The sequence below is a fragment of the Pleurodeles waltl genome, chromosome 4_2 (genome assembly GCF_031143425.1).
Source record: "Pleurodeles waltl isolate 20211129_DDA chromosome 4_2, aPleWal1.hap1.20221129, whole genome shotgun sequence".
NCBI lineage: Eukaryota > Metazoa > Chordata > Amphibia > Caudata > Salamandridae > Pleurodeles > Pleurodeles waltl.
The window spans coordinates 1,046,184,855-1,046,207,223 of NC_090443.1; the positions used below are offsets into that span (position 1 = coordinate 1,046,184,855).

General features: G+C 40.0%; 1 protein-coding gene across 1 annotated transcript in view; it reads left to right on the top strand.

The window, feature by feature from the left end:
- The window catches only part of CD6 (CD6 molecule), a 242,109-nt gene that overhangs the window by 178,355 nt on the left and 41,385 nt on the right, over window positions 1-22,369 (top strand). The window contains exon 6 of the mRNA XM_069233268.1: window positions 4,589-4,774. Within this exon, the coding sequence (XP_069089369.1) occupies window positions 4,589-4,774 (186 nt within the window). The remainder of the gene's footprint in view (window positions 1-4,588; window positions 4,775-22,369) is intronic.

Genomic DNA, 22,369 nt, shown 5'->3' on the forward strand with positions numbered 1-22,369 from the left:
CTGATTTCTGGCGCGGAAAAGTGGGACTTGGAATTCTATGTAGTATTGTAGAAAAGTGAATTATTATAAGGGTTGGACAAGTGTCTACCTCAAAGGATAAGGCCCCCAACTACTAGTTCACTCAAATTAAATTAAATAAACTTGTGGTCAGTTCCTGGTATCCTGACACAAATCAGTAAGGCTTTAATCAAAATCAGCATCTAAAGTATTTAATCAGTGCATACACAGTAGAAAAAGTTAAACAAAACGCAATACTATTCCACAACCACTTTTAAAATAGAAAGATTTTATCAGTAATAAAAGGCAAAAAAGACAGCAATCCAAGCAGGGAAACCAGATTTTTTAAAGATTCAATTCAAAATACTGCCAAAAAATAGAAGCACCAATGATAGTCTGTGGAAGCAGTACACTGGGACCTAGGAATGATATGAGACCCACAGCGATGAAGCCCTCGTTGGATACATCAACTGGAAGGGTCCCAGTGCATCTCTGCAAACCATAAACTTTAAAAGGTTTCAAAGTCCTAATCCAAAAAGAGACTTTGGGCCAGATGTACAATCATTAGACATGGCGATTTACTAACTGTGATTTCCTGCGACTCGCAACCTGGAAATCACGATTCTTAATGTGTGAAACTGTTCTAGTTTTATTAGCCATTCCTAATAGGTCGCAAATAGACCTGCCTCATGCATAATAATGAGGTAGAACGAGATAGGTCACAATTTGCGACCTACTAGAATTTGCTGCCATCACAGGGATGGTGGCCTGCTGGCGTCAGTAGACCGTCATGTCTGCGATTGCTTTTACATAAAGCATTCTTTTTTTAAAAAATGCAGTCCTTTATCATTTAAGGAAAACGGGATGCGTTTGAAAAGAAAAAAATCAAGCATTTAAGTTTCATTTTTTAAGAGTAGGTAGTGGTCCGTGGGACCACTGCCTGCTCTTAAACAATATTTTTTCAACATTCTCAAAGGGGAAGAGGCCCAAAGGAGCGCTTCCCATTTGCGAATGGGTTACCATCACATTTTAAATGGTGGTAAAATATTACTGTTTTGAAGTGGAATACGGTTGCAAAACAGTAGTACATTCCATACTGATTCAGTTTTGGGAAGGGATGCCCCTTCCAAATACCGAATTACAAATGCAAATTGCAATGCGGTAACAAGTTACTGAATTGCATTTTGTGCATCAGAAAAAGCAGTTGTCTGGTCGTAAATGGTCTGATTCTGCAAATTGGGCCATTTGCGACCGAAGAAATGCTTTGTACATCTGAGCCTATGTCATTTCTTTGAAGAAAACAATGTCTCCCTGTGAGACAAATTCTATCTTATGCCATGTAAATGCCTTTCGGATATCTTGGCCCCATTAAGGGTCTGGAGCAATTGAGGTTTTTGCTTGAAAAAGTTTCCAATTTCCAAAACAGAAAGGAACTGCCTATTTTTTCAGAACTCCTGTGACCGTTCACGGGGGAAAATCTGAAATTCAGTTTGATGCCTTATGAGCTGCTGCTTTTTCCGCAGCAGGTTCCCCTGGCTCTTGAGCAACAGTTTTGAAAAGTTTTCAAACTTTTTCCTGGTACCCAAGCAACCACAGGAGTACCCTTCTAAGCCCTCAGGATCTTGCAGTGGGAGGAGGGAGGGCATAGCTATTGACTCTCTGAGTTCCAGGTAGAGGTGACCACCAAGTCCAGCCCAAGTCCCAGTTGCCAACTTTCAGCTGGGAATTGTAGCGGAAAAGCATCTTGCTGCGTTTGGATCCCTGCAACCATACAAGAGGTCAACAAACTGGCATGGGATGCCACTCAGGGTTTTCCGGATCTGGTCTGACCCTGGGTAGTGTTCTGAGGTGGAGAGTCTGCAGCTAGATAGTGTCTTTACCAGATAAGGCATTAACCAAGGTAAACAACTTGTTCGTTACATCACAAGATACATGTGTATATAAGACAATATCATGATTGCGCCTTCTATGCTGCTTCGATGCACATATAGGTGACTATAGAGGAGTTTCTGTCTGCTACCATAACTTCAAGAAATATCATGAAAAATGTGCATACTTCGGCACCTCTGACCATGTACATATTGCTGCACACAAACACACGTTACTTTGGCGGTGGCCAGTAGGTAGTTATAGTTAGGACCATGTTCCAAAAGAAAAAGCATTTTTTGACTTGCCTATATATTTAACATCATTTGATGAAACCTCATGAAATTTCCCCCAAAAAGCATGCCAGTGATTCTTGTTGTGCATGTACAGTTTCAAGATGATCTGTCAAGCAGGGCCACGAAAAAGGAGGGGTCAAAAACATGCGTTTTTTAACACGACGACTGCCTGAATTGCTGGACAAAATTACACTAAGTTTGGCAGAAAGGGAGCTTTTGGTACGCAGATAATGCCTTTTGTTATTTGGTATAAATGCATTCAGAAGTTTAAGAGAAGTTAAAGGAAATCCAAATTTATATATCTAGAGTTGTGGATCCTCCCTGACTACTTCGCAAATAATAAGTGCTCGTGCAGGGACCTGCTGAGTTCTGATTGGCTGCCAACACTTCAACCAGGAAGTATTGGCAGCCATCTTGGGACTTGGCTTCATGTGAGTCCCTAAAAAAAGAGTGAAAAAAAAGAAAAGGGGCCAGGGTAGGGACACCCTGACTCCTTTGCTCTGGTGCTGGTGTCCCAGAGGGACACCGCCAGGGCAAAAAAGCACTTTTTACAAACAAATGTTTGCCGTGAATTTGTGGCATGACAAATTCCCATAAAACCAAGCGTGGTCTCCCGCGATTGTTGTAATAAAGCGCACAGGTGGGCCAGGTCCGGGGGCGTGTAAAATTTAAAGGCGGGGACGCAAGGGGCGCCCCTCCTGGTCTTATTTCTGCTCCGGTGGCCACCACCTCTCTGGGGCTTTGATTCACGGCCAGGGGATCACCACCTCCCTGGGGCAAAATAACTTAATTATAATAGGTGGGGGGGGGGTCCTGCAGACCACCCTCCATGCCCCAGGGTCTGTCACCTCCCTGGGGCTGCTTTGATTTTATACGGGGCACGTGGCCTCCTGCAGCTCTGGGGACCACCAGGGCAAAATGTTTCAAATATAGAAGGGGAGCCCCTGGGACCACCACCTGCCTGTGGCATTTTCTAACAATTAGGGGTTGGCCGTGCATTCCCCCACCCCCGACATTCCTGGGTACTGCCACCTCTCCTAGGCTGAAATAAAAGAAGATGGGGATCCGTCGTGGACCACCACCTCCCCGGGGCTAAATTCAAAGGTTGGAGGGGGAGCACGCAGCCCCCTTCATGGAGCCAGGCATGACCATGGGGACCACTACCCCCAAGGGCCGGCACCTGCTATGTCCCAGGGTGCCCACCCCCTGGGGCATAGCTGTTTAATGTGGCTTGGCAGGAGCTTTGAAAGCTCCTGCCAAGTCACAGCAAACATTCCGGTTCCAGCAAGCAAGAGCAGTCCCATTGCACACTGGGTGCCTTGGAGGGCACCCAGGAGAGATGACCAGGCCCTGGGGGGATGGGGTCCCTGGGGCCAAAATTGGCTTGGGGAGAAGGGCCACAATGCCCTACTCCCCCCAAAAAAACATATTAAGGCCGGGCCCCAGTAGATGGGGTACACAGGGCATAAATTGGATGGGGGAGGGTGGCCACGCAACCTCCCCTCCTCCATTTATTGAAGGTCAGGCCCAGAGGGATGGGCTTCCAGTGACCGAGATCACATCACCCAACTACCAGGCTCACAAAACCATTACTTACAAAAACAACTTCCTACTTACCCCTTCAAATCCATCCCCATCATCATACCACTACTCTAAGCCCTACTAAACACACAAGGAATCAAAAACACAAACTTAAAACAACTAATGCACAAAAAGAAAAAAAAACAAATCTTATTAATGCCTAAATATTAATCTCTAATCTTGGGTTTCAGAATAGCCTGCTACTCGCCCCAAAATGATTCAATGCCTCGTCAGGGGTAGTAGGAGCTTTATAAATTCCACTTACAATTACGCACAGATTATTTATTTGTAGTTTTTTTGTTTTTGTCCCTTTGCTCACACAACTGTTATAGTGTTTTGTTTCAAATGGATGCAAATCATTCTCACAGGTCAATACTGCGTGACTTGCTCTCCCCTTTGCACACCTGCAAACATCTGAAATGTACAGATGCTCCATACGCCAACCTCCTGTGACCCACCTCAGTTAGACAAGGGCAACCCCTGTGTACTGAACCTTGAGTTACAACAGCTGACGCGTTCTCCACCCCTTGAAACTGACAAAGTGCATACATTTCCTTTAAAGAGAAAAGGAAGAGAGAAGAACTGAGGCAAAGTATCCTGTGGACAGGAGCACAATATGTCTTCCCTGTTTAAAGATGATTAGCTAGGCATCACTGGCACAGATCAAACATGTTCACCCTCATTCTTCTAATCCCGCCTTCTGTGTTTCTCTTGTTCCTTCAATCACCCCTGCCAGTGCCCCTAATGGCATGCTCTCCCAAACTCTACTGGGCTCTATCTCAGCTCATTTCTCCTCTTTTCTACTTTTAACTCTATGATGGCCTTACTCCATTTCTTTTTCTCTCCAGGAGTTGTCAGAGTTACAAACAGTGATGCCTTGGCATCCAGAGCCCACTCTTTGTTGATCCTTTGCATCTTCTTGGCCCTGGTGCTCTTTGGGACGCTGCTGGTCTGTGGCCTCATCGTATTCAGGGTGCGCCGGAAACAGAGCATGATCTCTCCGGACCGGAGAGAAGCCAGCCTGGTTGGGCAAGGTAAAAGTCTATTGAGAACATTTAAGTAAGAAGAGACTTTAGATGCTCATACTAGAGACTTCCTCCAAAGAGACAGGTTACATAGGGCATATGACAGGAGAATCAAAAGGCGCTGCCCATAGTAACCTACAGGTCAGGTTCTAGTGTGAGTTGAATATGAACCTTTGGTATTAGTAAGCTAGGTAGTTTAGCAGTTATGCAGCCAGATAAATCACTAGGGGATTGTGGTTCAATCCCACAGGGTCCAGATGTGATGTACAGCACATCCTACCAAGCAATCATTTGTTTTGCTCATGTAGGTTGTTTGTGGGATGTACTGGTCAATCCATGATGACCGCTGTAGTAAGTCTTTGAAGATCCCCTTTATGTCTGCGTTTTTGCTCAGTTGCCAATGTATTTATTCCACCTTGTAAATTGAGGAGATTATTGGTAATATGCCTTTCTGTATGGCTGGAGTGATGATGTATATGCGTTGAGAGTCTGTGGGTCTGTAGTAAGCTATCCTTGTCAAAAACAAATGGCAACTCATTAATTGAAATCAGTGCACATTCTAATTATGTAAGAAGAAACTTGTGGGTGCTCATACACTGAGACACATCGTTGCCCTGATGTGTAAAACCGGGTTTATAAATAAACCTGTTCTAGTAATAAGGAGACAAACCAGTGGGGCACACCAACAAAACAATATCTATACTTTAGAGATAATATAATATCTTGATGAGACAAAATGACGTATCGTAATAAATTCCACTAGAATGCTTGTTTGGTCCTCTCTCTTCCTTAAACAAAGTAAACAATCACAAATCTGACCAGAAAATAATAAACACAAATGTGAAACTAACCAAGAGAAGAGTATCTCCATGCAAGTAGAAATTTTAATACAAAAGGAATATAACTTCTTATATACATAAACATATACATATATATACAAAACATATAGAAAACGAATGAATAGCCATCAGCCGACACGTGTTTCATCCTGACTGGACTTCTTCAAGGCTGAGAAAATCACAACAAACAACAATCAATCACGACAAACATATATATACAATTTTACACAGAAATTAAAATATATATGCATATTATTCTATTATTTTCCAAGATAACTAGACAAAGATATTTAATTTGGTCAGTTAAGTGTCCAAAATGTTGTATACACATCATGTTTATAGTCTTGATTTTAATCTAAACAAGAAACTACAAAGAAAAAGAAGAGAACCACCACCAAATAATCTTAGTGGCAAAGTGTTATTCAATGTCCAAAGGTATAGCGTAAAATACTACCCATGTCTACAAGAATTGGTATATTAAAGCCATAGCAATAGTTCAACATGCCACATGCACACCCAAGTGTAAAATAATTTCTCTTTTGTTGGCATTAGACCACTTCATATCTAGAATTTCTCTTTTGTTAATACTAGACCGCTTCATGCCTAAAATCACCCCTCCTAATACCATGGTGAGGAAGAAAAATATCCAATAATTATGTACCTTTGCTCATTTCTATGTCCGATATGCTCATATCACATCTACCACACTCTGTAACCAGAGGGGAGGAAGAAAGACAATTCCATTAACCTCCTTTTGCTTGTCAAAATTATTCCTCAAGAATGTGAGAGTTATTTATTATCATGCCATTACTGACCTGTTTCAAAACCACAGTTAATCACATCTTTTCCTTCTTTGTAATCAATTTAAATACTGGGCACTGCTAGTTTCATCTATTGATGAGTCAACTGAAATACAAACAAATGAAATATCTCTAGTGGCCTTTCTACAAAAACAAAAAACCTTAATTTCTATCATTAATATGCAGTCACCGTCCATCCTCCTAACAAAATTTATATCAGTATCTCCATAGTTTCCAATAATGAAACAGACACATTAATGAGGCTCCATTTTTCCATTAATTACATTAAATACACTTCCCAAATTAGTGCTGCTAACTTACCTATCCACCCCTCTTTCTGTTCTTTTATTTACTTCTCAGTCCTGTTTGCTAATAAATCTCGGCAAAAACGTCGAGGGAAATATATGCCTCCTGTCAGTCTTCCGGCTTTTTTTCCAAAAATCAATGCGAGCCCCTCGCCGGCATTATTAAATGCCGCGTTTATCTTCAAAAAGAGCTGGTTTACAGCGAAGACGGAGGGAATTGCGTGCCTCCCGTCGGTCTGCCGGCTATTTTAGACTGCATGCGATCCCCGCGCCGGCATTTAAAATGGCGCGTTCATTTTCAAAACAGGCTAATGAACAGCGAAGACGGACTTCCGCCTGTCCCACAGGACTATGGTGGCCATTTTGAAGTGGTACTTTTATTCAAGAAAGAATGGCCAAACAGCGAGGACGGATTGCCGTCTGTTATGTGTATAAACGGCAGCCATTTTCGAGTGACGATTCCAATCTATCGTATCCTTCACCTAATACACCAGCCACATTAACATCCTCTTGTGAGTCTTCCCGCTTTCCCTAGAGTAAGTCCCAGTCCCTCGAAGATGGACTACCGCCCATCCATTGCGACTACAGTTGCCATTCTGAAGTGATTATTATTACATAGTAACTAGCAAGCAACGGGGACGAACATAAGTCCATTGTATACAAATACGGCGGCCATTGAGAAATGGTGATTATAGTACATCGTATCATTCAACTAGTACACCAGCCAAATTAACAGGAGAAATTTCGATGGACAAATCATATGTATTTCCAAAATTCACTGTTGTTACTAAGCCGGCAATATGCTTCCAAATTTATGGAAGAATACAAATTAGATCTATTTTACCAACAAAAGAGATCAATTTTCCCTTAGCTTTCCGCCATCCAGTTCCACAATTGCAACATAATTGGTGCCACAAATATGTACAGAAGTGTCAACATCAGTACACATGCAGAGTGAAGACGTAAACAGTCCCCCCAGTATATAGAAAAACTAGGGTAAGAGAATGAAAGATCCCCCCAATATGTGGTATAAAATGCATGTCACCAGATTAAGTTGCTCATATTATATGTATGTTATTGTTCATCAATAGTATACCCAGTAAATACATTCAGAGGAAATGATACAATTCGTCATCCAAATTCATGCCCATTTCGATAGTTCTCAATTTAATGATCCATTTTGCTTCATTTTTTCGCAAATCCAATGTTCTATTGCCACCCATAACATTTATCGGGATGTGATTTATACCCATGTATTTTACTACTGGGACCTCAATTCCTGGATGTTTATCATTAACATGCCGTACTAATGGTGATGCTGTATCGTGATTTCTTAGGGCTCTGATATGTTCTTGAATTCGTTCCTTCAAGGGCCTGATTATACTGCCCACATATATCTGGCCACATACACATTCCAATATATATACCACAAATTTCGTATTGCAGTTAATAAAAGTGGATATTTTGTATTTGTCGCTACCATTATAACTGAATTCAGAAGTTTTATGCAGTGCCATATTGCACATATTGCAATTCCCACACCTATAGAAACCCGCAATTGTTTTAGGAAGCCATGTTGCTTTACTTTCCATTATAGGTGGTAGAAAACTTTTACAGACTTCATTTCTAATAGTTTTACCTCTTTTGTGAATAATTTTTGGTTTCTTAGGAAGTAGAGCAGCAAGTGTCTCATCTGTCTGTAGTACGTTCCAATGTTTACATAGAATGCGATATATATTGTGACTATTCTGACTATACGCCGTACAAAAACTTATTGCTTTGTATGACGAGCTGTCCCGCATTTTCGTATTTTGACCCAGAAGGGTAGCTCTACATGTTTGATCAATCTTTTTTCTTGATGTTTTGATAATATGTTTTGAATAGCCTCTCTGTGTAAACCTATCTTCCAATTTATTTAATTCTATGTTACATACATTTGGATCACTACAATTTCTTTTTAATCTCGTCATTTCCCCAAAAGGAATAGCTGAAATTTGACTTTTGGGGTGCGCACTTTCCGCATGTAGTACAGAATTACAGGCTGTTGGTTTGCGGTAGATTTTTGTATGGATCTTATTGTCTGCGATGGATATCTCTAGATCCAAAAAGCAAACTTTGTTCTTACTGAATTCATACGTCATTTGAATATTAAAGATATTACAGTTGATATATTCATAGAATTCCATTAATAGTTGTTCAGATCCCGTCCAGATCATTAAGACATCATCAATATACCTTCCCCAGAAGAAAATGTTATCAGTGAATACAGAAGGGCCCTTCTTCCAAACATGTATTGCCTCAAAGAAACCCATATATATATTCGCATACGATGGAGAGAATCGTGAGCCCATAGCTACTCCTTGTGCTTGCTTAAACCATTGTCCCTCATGTAAAAATACATTATTTTCCAATGTGAATTCAATCATATACAGAATCATTTCAGTATGTTCCATATGGGATGCAGATCTCCCAGACAGAAAGTGTTGCACTGCTTGTAAACCCTTATCTTTGGGGATACATGTGTACAAAGAGGATACATCTAGAGTGACCAGTATCATATCTGGAGTCCAATTCACGTCCTCCAGCTTACGAAGAACATCCTTGGTGTCCTGTAGATATGAAGGAATGTTTTTCACAACCGGCTGCAAATAGCTATCAATGAACTCGGAAAGTCTTTCCGGGGGCGATCCTATTCCCGATATAATGGGTCTGCCTGGCGGTGATATGGTATTTTTATGCAATTTCGGTGAAGTATATATACATGGTGATGTAGGATAAGGATTAAAGATATATTTGAGTTCTAAATCGGAAATCAAACCCTGATTGCACCATACAGATAACGATTTCTCCAATTCGTCGACAATCTTTTTGATGGGATTACATTGCAATTTCAAATATGCACTACTATCAGCTAACTGTCTGTCAATTTCTTGAACATAGTTTGCTCTATCTAAAATCACAATGTTTCCCCCCTTATCTGCCTCTTTGATCACTATGTCATAATTACTCCCCAGTTCCTTCAGAGCCAATCTCTGTTTATTAGTTATATTAAATGATTTGTGAAAGTTGCCACATTTGATCTGTTTTTGAAGTTTAAACAGATCTTCTTTCACTAATCTCCCAAACACTTCTATGGCGTTATTACTAGGTAACTTAGGGGTAAACATAGATTTTGGTTTGAGGCCACTATTTAAAGATGTATCCTGAACAATTTTAAGGTCATTTAATAAGTCTAGCCTATCCATGTTGTTATAATCCATATTTTCCAAGGTAAGTAAAAGTTCAATATCTGCAATATCTTTGATAGTATAATTACTCAATGTAGTAATCATTGCGGTGTCAGGTATAGCTTCTATATGTATTTCTGTCTTATCTGCAAAGTATTTTTTGAGTTTCAATTGTCGAAGAAATTTAAAAAGATCAATATGTACTTGCGTCATATCACAAAGATTAGACACACAGAAGCCCAATCCTTTACCTAACACCTTTAGTTGTTCTTCAGTAAGAATATGTTTAGATAGATTAACAATCAAAATGCTGCTACAATCCTGTGCGACATCTACCATGTTTTTATTGGATGTGAGTATCAATTGTTCTTGCTTTTGTTCCTTGCTGCTCTGGTCTGCATCCCTGTAGCTGGCTGATTTTTGGCTTCCTCTTCTCCTTTTGCCTCTACGTGTTTTGGCCTTACATTTTGAAAAGGTTGGTTGTAAGCATACCTCTTGTTTCCTAATCTGTACCTTTTTGCTTCCTGTAAAAAACTAGTGGTGGGTTTTTGGTCATCATTAAGATTTAAATTAGTATTATCACTAGATACACTAGTGCTGTCTGATTCATCTGACGTAATTGAAAAGTCAGATTCGTTAGTCATAATTCCCAAAGTGCCCTTCACACTTTCAGCTTGTCCTTTGTGGATGAGGTTATCAAATCTCCTGGCGAACGTGTATACCCTACCACTTTCATAATCTCTATCATCTCTTCGTAATTTTGACATTTTTTTATTCTTGATATACATTTGATGTTTGTCAAGCATTTCTTTCAAAATCTTATCATTTTTTGTTTTAACATCTGGCAAGTTTAAGGCCTTAATTTCATTTTCTAATTCCTGTATATCTTTTAGTAGTTTTTCCCTTTTTTCCTCCGCATGTTGTATCAAAATTGTCATCATACCCTTCCCACTCCAGCATGTGTTTAACTGACAAATCGTCAAAAGTAGGGAAACTAATTACCCTTAGGCCTCGAGGGACCTTTTTTTCAGTAATGTATTTTTTTAGAACCGTGGCATCCCACCATCGGGATGGTTCCTGTTTCCTAAGTTTTTCTAAGCGTAGGTATTTAGATTTCATACCTTCTGGATGATTACCTATACCTTGGGAAGCATTACTAGTATTTGGAGTATGTAAAAACATTTCATGAAAATTTTTGTCTCTCCCATCTTCAAACATTGCCATTTTCTGGAGTGCCTATTCCGCAACCCCTACAACATTGATCTAGTACTTTTCGAAGTGAAAAAATTCAATATGAACATATATAATCAAAAACAAATGGCAACTCATTAATTGAAATCAATGCACATTCTAATTATGTAAGAAGAAACTTGTGGGTGCTCATACACTGAGACACATCGTTGCCCTGATGTGTAAAACCGGGTTTATAAATAAACCCGTTCTAGTAATAAGGAGACAAACCAGTGGGGCTCACCAACAAAACAATATCTATACTTTAGAGATAATATAATATCTTGATGAGACAAAATGACGTATCGTAATAAATTCCACTAGAATGCTTGTTTGGTCCTCTCTCTTCCTTAAACAAAGTAAACAATCACAAATCTGACCAGAAAATAATAAACACAAATGTGAAACTAACCAAGAGAAGAGTATCTCCATGCAAGTAGAAATTTTAATACAAAAGGAATATAACTTCTTATATACATAAACATATACATATATTCAAAACATATAGAAAACGAATGAATAGCCATCAGCCGACACGTGTTTCGTCCTGACTGGACTACTTCAAGGCTGAGAAAATCACAACAAACAACAATCAATCACGACAAACATATATATACAATTTTACACAGAAATTAAAATATATATGCATATTATTCTATTATTTTCAAAGAAAAAGAAGACAACCACCACCAAATAATGTTGAACTATTGCTATGGCTTTAATATACCAATTCTTGTAGACATGCGTAGTATTTTACGCTATACCTTTGGACATTGAATAACACTTTGCCACTAAGATTATTTGGTGGTGGTTCTCTTCTTTTTCTTTGTAGTTTCTTGTTTAGATTAAAATCAAGACTATAAACATGATGTGTATACAACATTTTGGACACTTAACTGACCAAATTAAATATCTTTGTCTAGTTATCTTGGAAAATAATAGAATAATATGCATATATATTTTAATTTCTGTGTAAAATTGTATATATATGTTTGTCGTGATTGATTGTTGTTTGTTGTGATTTTCTCAGCCTTGAAGAAGTCCAGTCAGGACGAAACACGTGTCGGCTGATGGCTATTCATTCGTTTTCTATATGTTTTGTATATATATGTATATGTTTATGTATATAAGAAGTTATATTCCTTTTGTATTAAAATTTCTACTTGCATGGAGATACTCTTCTCTTGGTTAGTTTCACATTTGTGTTTATTATTTTCTGGTCAGATTTGTGATTGTTTACTTTGTTTAAGGAAGAGAGAGGACCAAACAAGCATTCTAGTGGAATTTATTACGATACGTCATTTTGTCTCATCAAGATATTATATTATCTCTAAAGTATAGATATTGTTTTGTTGGTGTGCCCCACTGGTAAGCTATCCTTGTACAGTCAAGGTGTATTTGTAGATTTGCCAGGATGTGTGTTTCATCAATCAATCTGCCAATCAATCAAATTGCACTTGTACAGCACAAGGCTGTTTCGAAAGAGACCTCTTGATGCTAATGGCAGGAGAAACTAACCTGCTGGTAAGAAGGATGAGATGATCTAAGCCTCATCAAAGAGGAAAGTTTTAGGCCTCTTTTTAAAAGAGGACTCAACAGAAGCCATACGAAGGCTGGTGGGCAATGCATTCCAAAGTTTGCCGGTCAAAAATGCAAAAGATCTGCCCCTTTTGTAGCTTTGAAAATTGCAAGAGCTTACAAAAGTCTAAGTCTGTTTGATCTTAAAGATCTAAATTGTAGGTAAGGCCGGAGTCTTTTTCTTAAATAAGGGGGCCCAAGCCGTGACACTACTCTAAAACCAAAGGTGAAAATTTTAATTCAATACGCTTGGCCATCGACAGCCAGTGCAGGTATTTCAAATGAGGCGAGATTGATTGCCAGTGAGGAATTCTTAAAATCAATCTTGCTGCTGCGTTTTGTATGATCTGGAGTCTGTGGGTTAGGAAGGCGGGAAGCCCCAAATAGAGACTCTTTGCATAGTCCAGTCTAGACATTAGCACCATGTGAATGATTGTTTTCTGAGTGTTCTCCAGACCAAAGAGTAGCATTTTCTTCAGAGATTAGAGCTTCACAAAACAAAGAGCTGACACATGTTGGATTTTCACAGAAAAAGACAGATTTAAATAAAAAATTACACCTATGTTTCTGGCAGTTGATTTGGGGGAAGGATTAAGGCCCAAATTTATACTTTTTTAGCCTCGCATTTGCGTCATTTTCTGATGTAAAATCGACTCAAATTTCCAAAATACAACTGTATTTTGTAAGTGTGCGCCGATTTTGCGTCAAAAAGTATAAATATGGGCCTAACTTCCTCCGGCCACCATTTGCATGGAGCAGATGGGCACTTCAATACAAAAGAAAGCATGTTGTTTTTTTCACAATTTAATTTAAGAAAGTTGGCACTCATCGCCATTCAACTCCCTGCAGGCACCATTTAAAAGTAATAAGGGCACTGTAATTATGCTCCTGAAAAGAAAGAAGGAGCTGTGCCGTCAGCGTAAGACGCTACCTGCACACCTCAGGATTCAATCAACTTAGCCAATGGTTCTAAATATAAATTAAAAAGAGTGAGCCTCAGGGCTGAGCCCTAGGGAACTCCATACTCAAGTGGTTTAGGGGTGGAAGTGAATGGAGCAAGATGAATCATGTGCAATCTGCCATCAAGGAAAGATTTTAACCATGCAAATGCCTGGCCCTGAATACCTACCATTCCGATTCTATCCAACGGGGTAGAATCAAGACCGTAAGAAAGGCGGATGATAGATTAAGCGGGACTACCATGGCAGGTACAGATTTTCCTTAACAAATTCTGTAACCTCCAGAAGAGCGGACTCAGTACTGAACCCCGAGCGGAAGCCAGGTTGAGAATCGTGCAACAAATGGTTGGATTCCAGAACAAAAGTTAGTTGCCTGTTGACCAATTTCTCCAGAATTGTAGCAGCAGCCAGAAAAAGGAAAAATTGGTCTGAAATTGTTTAATATTGCCGGGGTTTTAGGTTTCTTTAGTAGCGGAAGGAGAAATCCCTGTTTCCAATTTAAAGGAAATATTCTTGATTCAAGCAAATTATTCAGAATTATATTCAACACTGGATTGATGGTAGAAGAGGCCATCCTTAGAATATGGGGAGGACATGGACCCCCAGGTGAAGCAGATTTGCATTTCTCAAGTTCCTTAAGGGAGTCAACTTCTGAGAAGGAGTCACATTTTAATAGTTGAGAACCCAGACTAAGGCCAGACTCCACTTGGACATTGGTAAGAGTTGCTGTGGAGAAGTTTGCATAGATGTTCTGAATTCTGATCCCAAGGTATGTTGTGCACTAGTGAAGAGATCACTTTATCATAGCTTTGGGAAGAAGATCTTTGTGCAGGTGTGTTGTTTCATGCTAGTGCAGGGCACAGAACGCATAACCCTCTCACACTTGTATCGAGCAGAGACCAGTGCGTTAATAACAAAATCTCTATCTGATGCTTATTGAATATCCCCTGCACACAGGAGCTGGGGACTACAAGCACTCAATGCTAAAAATATTGTGTAGACAGAATATCATGTAAAAATTTCAGTGAACAAAACATGGAGAAGGTGAGTGTAAATAGGTAAGTACTGATTTATTATTTTTAACTCCATGTCTACTTACATTGAAGATATATATATTGTCAAGGTACATATGCGTGGAGGTAAATATAGTAAAACTTTGCTCACCCATAGAAACTTTCCTTCACAATATTTTTGTCCTCAATATTCTTGACACAATATTTTGTCCACACAATATTTTGGACTCAATAGTTTCTCCAAACACCAAAGTGCTCAGTGTGCTGAGCTGGCCGGGGCTGGCTGGAGAGAGTTACTGTTGCATGTAAACTCTCAGATAATGAGTGCATCAGTAACAGAAAAACATGTTCATTCTGGAACTGATGTAGGCTGGGGCCCCAGACTCAGACTGTCATCCGCACTGTCAATCATGGAGATGACAGGCATCTTCATCTACTGTTGGAACAGCATTGAGGAATACAAGTCTGCTCTTATTAATGGGTAGATTGTGTTTCCTTCTTTGCTGCAAAACAGAGGGAATTCCTGGGTTTCCTGGGTTTCTCTAAAGTCAGGTCCTGCATTTTCATCACAATGCATTAATGATTCACATTTATGTGAGGCTAACAACATGCACAGACTTTTCCAAAAAACACTGGCACATAAACTCATAAGTAAGAAAGAGTTCATTTGGAGAATAGAGAAACTGAAGAGAGAATACATTTGCCAGTATCCTAAAGGGACCTCCAAACGAGCGACCTCACAATACGTATCAAAAATCACCAAGACATCGCAGACAAGGGACGTTCTAGAATCGCTTTTGTTGATAATTGAAGGAAAGCCTCCTGGCTGCATGAAGACCAGAGTGGGATTTGAAGTAAGCATGTTTATATGTGGTTTGACAAAGCAGGGACATTCTCCAGAGGTAAAGAAAAACTCCCTGAAAGTCTCCATCTGTAGAAGCCAAGGATCTTCAGAAATAAAAAGCTTTAATGCTCAGATGAACACTACTTACTTATTTTAGCATCAGTTATCTAACTGGAATGTGCTTTATTTGAAGCCTAACATTCTAGGGAAAGAAATAAAACAGCATTTCAGTCTATGGAATGCACCCCAAAAAGGGAAAAAAGTTCTTCCACAGACTGGAAGCAAAGATACTGCATCTCCCTTTCTGCAAATTGAAGCCACAGAGCCAACTACAAAAAATACATACATAAAATTGAGAGGAAATAAAAAAACACATAAGCTACTTACAGATATAGAAAAACAACAAATATGAAAAAGGGTAATTACAAATTATTCCCAAATGAAGTAATTTAAATTGTCTGTTTTTTCACACGTAGGGATAAGATCTAGTCGAGGCAACATTTTGGTGAATCACTTCTCTCTCTTTCACTAATGCCCACAAACGACTCCTTAGCAAAGCTCACATTGGTATTCTTGTTTTGAGCTATCCCAAGGAGATTCTATATTAGTTCATCTTCTGTTTTGACATCTTTCCTAACAGTTTAATCACAATCATTGATCTTGTAAATCCAGACCCACCAACATGGTTAGCTGGTGCACTCACTTGTACCCAATCACTCACACTCACACTTGATTGTGCTACAACTTTGTGCAAATCAAGTCTGAATTACCTTTCCAATTGCTTGCAAATCTCTTTTCCTCTACAATCACTATACGTATCCATTCCATCAGCTACTGGCTTCTCATTTGCTTTGTTCATTCACCGAAAACACACAATAGTGTAAACCTTCCTACCTCCAAGCAGTTTAAAAAAGGACTTTTCCAGTAGTCATGTGTGGCTAGATGATATGATTGTACTTACCTTCAGTTCTTCCTTCCAGACCCTTCCTGTATTTGTGGCCATCTACATCCCTTCCTTAAGAGTTAAGAGTCCTATTTAAACACTCTGCCATGCAGTTGGTGTCAGGATGGTACTTGGCACATCATTTATAAACAGTTCCCCATTTTGCCAGAAAATCCTCTATCCTGCCAGATGTAAGCTGCACTTAACTATCAGTAGGCCCGCGTAAATTTAAATTATGAGTGCAATTCATGTAATTTCAGAAATTGCACATCATGCTTGTTATTTGAAATTCTTGAAATTACACTGTTGTATCATATTGCATAAATACATGTTCCTATTGCAAGTGCACATGAATAATATGAAAGGCCAAAACGTGAGCGGCTGTTGCTCGTGTCTCTTCTGTTTTTGCACTTTTCTACAGCAAAATGCACCCTTGTGATAAAAATTGACACAAAGAGGCTTCTGCTGTAAAATATAGCACTAAATAACAAATTTGCATTTCACGTAATTACATCTAATTTTGATTAATTTCCCCCCAAATTTTGTCTACTTAAGTGAAAACAAATTACACAAATTTTACATGCCCCTAATTATCAGTCATAATACTCTTCATATTTACAACACATTTCATCATCTTCATCACTCAGATGGGCACAGTAGCAAAAACATCTTGCCCGACCGCCTCCAATCAGTGCATTACCAGTAATGCTTTGCATACAGAATTTACATTAGCACCACATAATTTAGCATGAGTAGAAAAAAACGTTAGCCATTTACCCTGTTGTGTAGCCATTTTAGCTATAGTTTTATACACGTTATTTTAGCAAACTAGGCCTGCCACTGTGCACTTTAACCTAGATATGTTTTATTCAGCTTCATTTTTATTATTTCAATATTAGCCACATTTGCAGTCTTGTTTTATTTTCTCTATCTGGCTGTTCTTCCCCTAGGTGAGCACTGCGTTCTTAAACAAGACATTTCTTTCACTCTGTGCTTTTCTCAAGGCTGCAGTAAGATAGGCTGCTGGCAAAAGTGGTACGCTGTGTCTCCAATGTTTACAGAAACACACACACTCTTACGTGGGGATCCTTTCTTGGAACATCAGTTGTTTTATTATAAAAACACTACTTTGACCCATGTACGTTAGAGGGAGATTTCAGCCAGATGACCACGACTCTATGCTGATTGCTGATTGCTTTGCTACAGCAGCTTATGCAGATTACAAGCCTTTTGCTCAGGTATGAGGGATGATGTCTTCCCAGGGGAACCTGAAGGGCAGAATTAGAGCTTAACATGCTGTGCTCGAACATAGCTTAGGTAGGAGCTAACCCTAACAACCTCTGTGACAATATGGTAGCGTTATTCTTGTGTTTTACTCTCCTTGTCACAATATTAATCATGTTGTGCTTCATCGTCCTAGTTATTGCAATACATGCTTCATTATCTAAGACGCAGTTACTTCAATAAAACCTTATTGAACTTTACTCTGCCTCTGATTGTCCTTGCATAAGTGAGACTAATGTAATTGAGAGAAATGGATGAGATCTGAGTGACCTCGATTCCTCTGAGGAGTCATCTATGTCATGCGCCCAGTTGCCCAATCATCCCTGCTCTTGGGTAGAGTTGAGGCACTGCTAGTTAGCCGAAACAAACCCGGATTGGGCCGACAAGTGTCATATGGTGCGGAATCAGACTCAGTCCCCCGCAGTGCAAGTGATTCTGCCACCTGAATCCAGTAATCTCATTAGGATAATGAAAACCTACGCTACAAATCCCACTTAATAGGGATTTCCACAGGTGACCTTTAAAAATAGTTGAGATTTAATATTGTGTATGATGCCATGAACAAGACAAACACACACACAAACAAAGGCACCAGCACTTGATGAGACATCAGAGGTACTCCATTCTTTGTGGTAGTAAAACAAGTCAATACAGTCAAGAAAACAAAACTATGGATACTAGGATATATTATAATGGGATGAAGGAGTAATCAATCAATCAATCAATCATGGTATTTATAAAGCGCGCTATGTACCCGTCAGGGTTTCGAGGCGCTGAGGTGGGGGGGGGGGGGAGCGCTGCTGGATTAGCGGTCGAAGAGCCAGGTCTTGAGGAGCCTTCTGAATGTGAGGAGGTCCTGGGTCTGGCGAAGAGATGTGGGGAGAGAGTTCCAGGTCTTGGCGGCGAGGAAGGAGAAGGATCTGCCGCCGGATGTCTTGCGCTGGATTCGGGGTACGATGGCGAGGGCGAGGTTGGCGGATCGGAGTTGACATGTTGGAGTGTAGAAGTTGAGTCTGGTGTTGAGGTAGGAGGGTCCGGTGTTGTGAAGTGCCTTGTGAGCGTGGGTCAGGAGTTTGAAGGTTATCCTCTTGTCTACCGGGAGCCAGTGGAGTTCCTTTAGGTGAGGGGAGATGTGACTTCGGCGAGGTATGTTGAGGATCAGTCGGGCGGAGGCATTTTGGATACGTTGGAGGCGTTTGATGTCTTTGGTTGGTATGCCTGTGTAGAGTACACATCCGGTAAACTGTAAGTCAGGCCCAGTATGTACAAAGTTATCCACCATAAATGTTTCCAACAGTTGTAGGTAATCTCAGAGAGTTGTCAATCCTTACAGAGCCCTATAAAGAGGAGGAGCTAAGAAAAGTTTCCAAACTGGCCACAGTCAAGAAGAACAGCTACCAGAGTCATAGTGGAACACGGTAACAGGTGCTCACCAGACCAATCCCTTCAAAACGGATGCTACTAGGATTTCTACCCATATGGTCTTAAATTGCAGCAACTGCTCTTAATTTTGGTGAACTCTCTGGATCATCCCGGTTCACTCAGGATCCAGTGTAAATGCTCCGATGTACATACAGACTGAAACAGTACACTCGGGGCCTCCGGATAGCAGTGTACCTGTATAATGATGGGGAATACAGAGATAACTCCTCAAATAGCACTAACATTAAAATGAGAAGAGGTGTAGGCTCCAGACCAAGTTTATCAAAGGTAAAATATTTACATCTATCAAGCGTAAACTTTTTAAGAAATACAATAAAACGAAATTTAGGACAAATTATCTTTAACATTCTAATTGAGTTCAGTGGGATAAACAGTTAACAATTCCACCTATGGGATGCAACAGAAGTCTTCTGGAAAAAAATAAAAATTTTGAAAAAATAACATGGACCTTATGTATTCATCAGGTCTTGGCTGCATAACTGTTGGTGTAGGGGCCTCGTGCATACTGCGGTGAAAGGGAATACTCTTATAAAGAACATTTTTAAATGAGCACAACTGGATATGCAGTGAAATAGCAGCAGCCAGATAAACAAAAGCCACTCCAAATGCAATTTACAACAGCATAAGCAGGAGACGGGAACTGATCAACTGGAATGCGCCCTGTGCTCAGGTCTGGTAGAAAGGGTACTGCTATCTCATGAGATTCTACAAAGGCAAGAATAAAGTAATAGAAAGTAAAAGCAAAAAGACTGGCACTGTAGGGAACTACCTTTTGTGTGGATGTGCTCCTTGTGAAAGAGCAAAACAAGTCACTCGAAGTGAAGCTAACCAGTGGATCAAGTAGCCTGACCCATTGCCCCATGCTGTCGCTGGGGTGCAAGGAAGCAAAAAGCTGGTTGAAAGCGCCCTTAAAGTAAGTATAATATCCATATCATTTTAGTGAAATCAAACTATCTTGGCAAATGTCAGAACTAATAAGGATAATGTGTGCATGTCAGCTGAATGTCCACCAGAAAAGCAAAGAAAATGCAACCCACTGTCTCCAAAATCACAGTATCCTGGAAAATATGATCACAAGAGACCCCGGAATGACCATCCACTAATTAGAAGATAAACCTCATCAACACCGCAAGAAGTCTTCGGTTTATGATATATTCCGGCTGAAAAACTTTCTTTGCAATTTGGAAAAAATTGATGGGAGCACATCCATTGACATTCAACACAAGACACAGAACCAGGTGTGCAAAGCAATTTTACAGTTGAAAACGTGCTGATTCAGAGATTGCCACAGCAAAAATGTTTGTTTTAAATGTACTAATTATGCTTTAACAATCAGTGAACTGACTCCTAAAAAGTGATTGCAACCCCACAGCAATTCTTTATTTGGGGGGGGCATGCAGTAGACATTCCTTCCAAATACCCATTCAGTATGCAAAGTATTAGTGTTTTGCATCAAAATCCAGTAGCAAAAGATTGCAAGGTTACCCACTCACGAGATGTAGTAGTAACCCAATCTTTAAGAGGAAAGGGGACCTCTTGGTATCCCTTTCAGAAAGTTTTTAAAAAGGTTTGTCAGGGAGCAGGCAGTGGTCTTTTCCCAATTCTCCTTTAACGTAAAAGGGCTGTATTTTTTTTTAAACTTCACTTTATTGAAAAGTAATTACAGACATGTAGGTCTGCTGACCCAAGCAGGCCACCATCCCGCTAATAGGAGCAATTCACAATTTGCATCCTACCTTATTAATATTCATGAGGTAGGTCAGATTACGCCCCACTCCAAATTGGAATTTTACAAACTGACCTATTAGCACATTCTTTATTGGTCGGAAGAATACTGGTCACAAATTGCTACTAGTAAATAGTACATCTAGCCCATAATTCCTGCTCTTACACTCACGTATGGCAATCCAAACTTAACGTATCGTTTGGAGTTATAACCACCCTTAGAGTCGCACCGGCAGCAATTTAAACTTACGAACCCTTGCAACTACAATATCTAAATCTGACATTCAAACTACCCTCCCTTGCAACTACAATATCTAAATCTGACATTCAAACTACCCTCCTATCTCATTAGGACAGAAGTGACTCTGTTCTCACAGGACTGCCCAACACCTTGCTGGCCCTTTTCAGGGCAGTTCTGAACTCAGTGCCCGATTCAGTCAGTGGATTAAAAAAACTTGAGGGCAACAGAGGCCGCCTCATTGACTTCCACCGGTTTCCACTAGAAGCAAGAGGCAAAGCTTGGTCGGTCACCCATCTTCCCGACATGAGAACTCTAATAGCACAGGGGCTGTCACTTGCAATGCAGCAATAGGAGTCTCCTTCTTGAAGCCAACACCAAACCGTTCAGTCAGATCTCTCCGGAGTGCTCCAAAACTCTGGAATTACATTCGATGCTCAGCTTCTCTGGCCACCTTCTACAAGGCTCTTATATATCTATTCTGGGAATTCCTGTAGAAAGAGCAGCTCCCACAGACGCTATGAGCACCCCACAGTAACTGACCACTGGGATCTGTAAGTTTGGGGTGTTTCGGCCATGGTTTTAGGCCAACTAGTGTCTTATGCAGGTTAAAAGCCAGGCCAGTGCTAACTTTAGTGGTAAATGGTTGCTTGTCACAATAATGGTTTTAGCTTTAAATGTAGCAGCATTTGTTGACATGTACAAGTTAAACTACTGAACATGACACAATTATATAAACAAACCAACACAACAATGTAATAAAAAAACAAAAGGGCACACCACAACAAACCAGTCAAAAGACAACACAACATAACAACTGCAGAACACAACCAAATCACTTTTAAAATAATTCAACACAAAAACACAGCAGCACAAAAACACAAGAGAACACATCACTATCCCATCAAAATGTCACATGACAAATATGCAAAACGGTTTTGGTCGCACATGCCCACCACTGTCTTAACACACCACCAAAGGAGCAGTAAAGTGCCAGTGAAAACTGTTTTATGATCCCACACTTTGGTTCTTTGTATCCTCTAAATGTATTTCAACTGGTAAAGGAAAAGGTAAGTCTCAAATACTCAGATAAATGCACCTGTCGGATATGATGTGATGAGTGTGATGCAGGTTTGGCCTGGTCTTCATCCCTATGAGTGAAGTTTGTAGAGCATC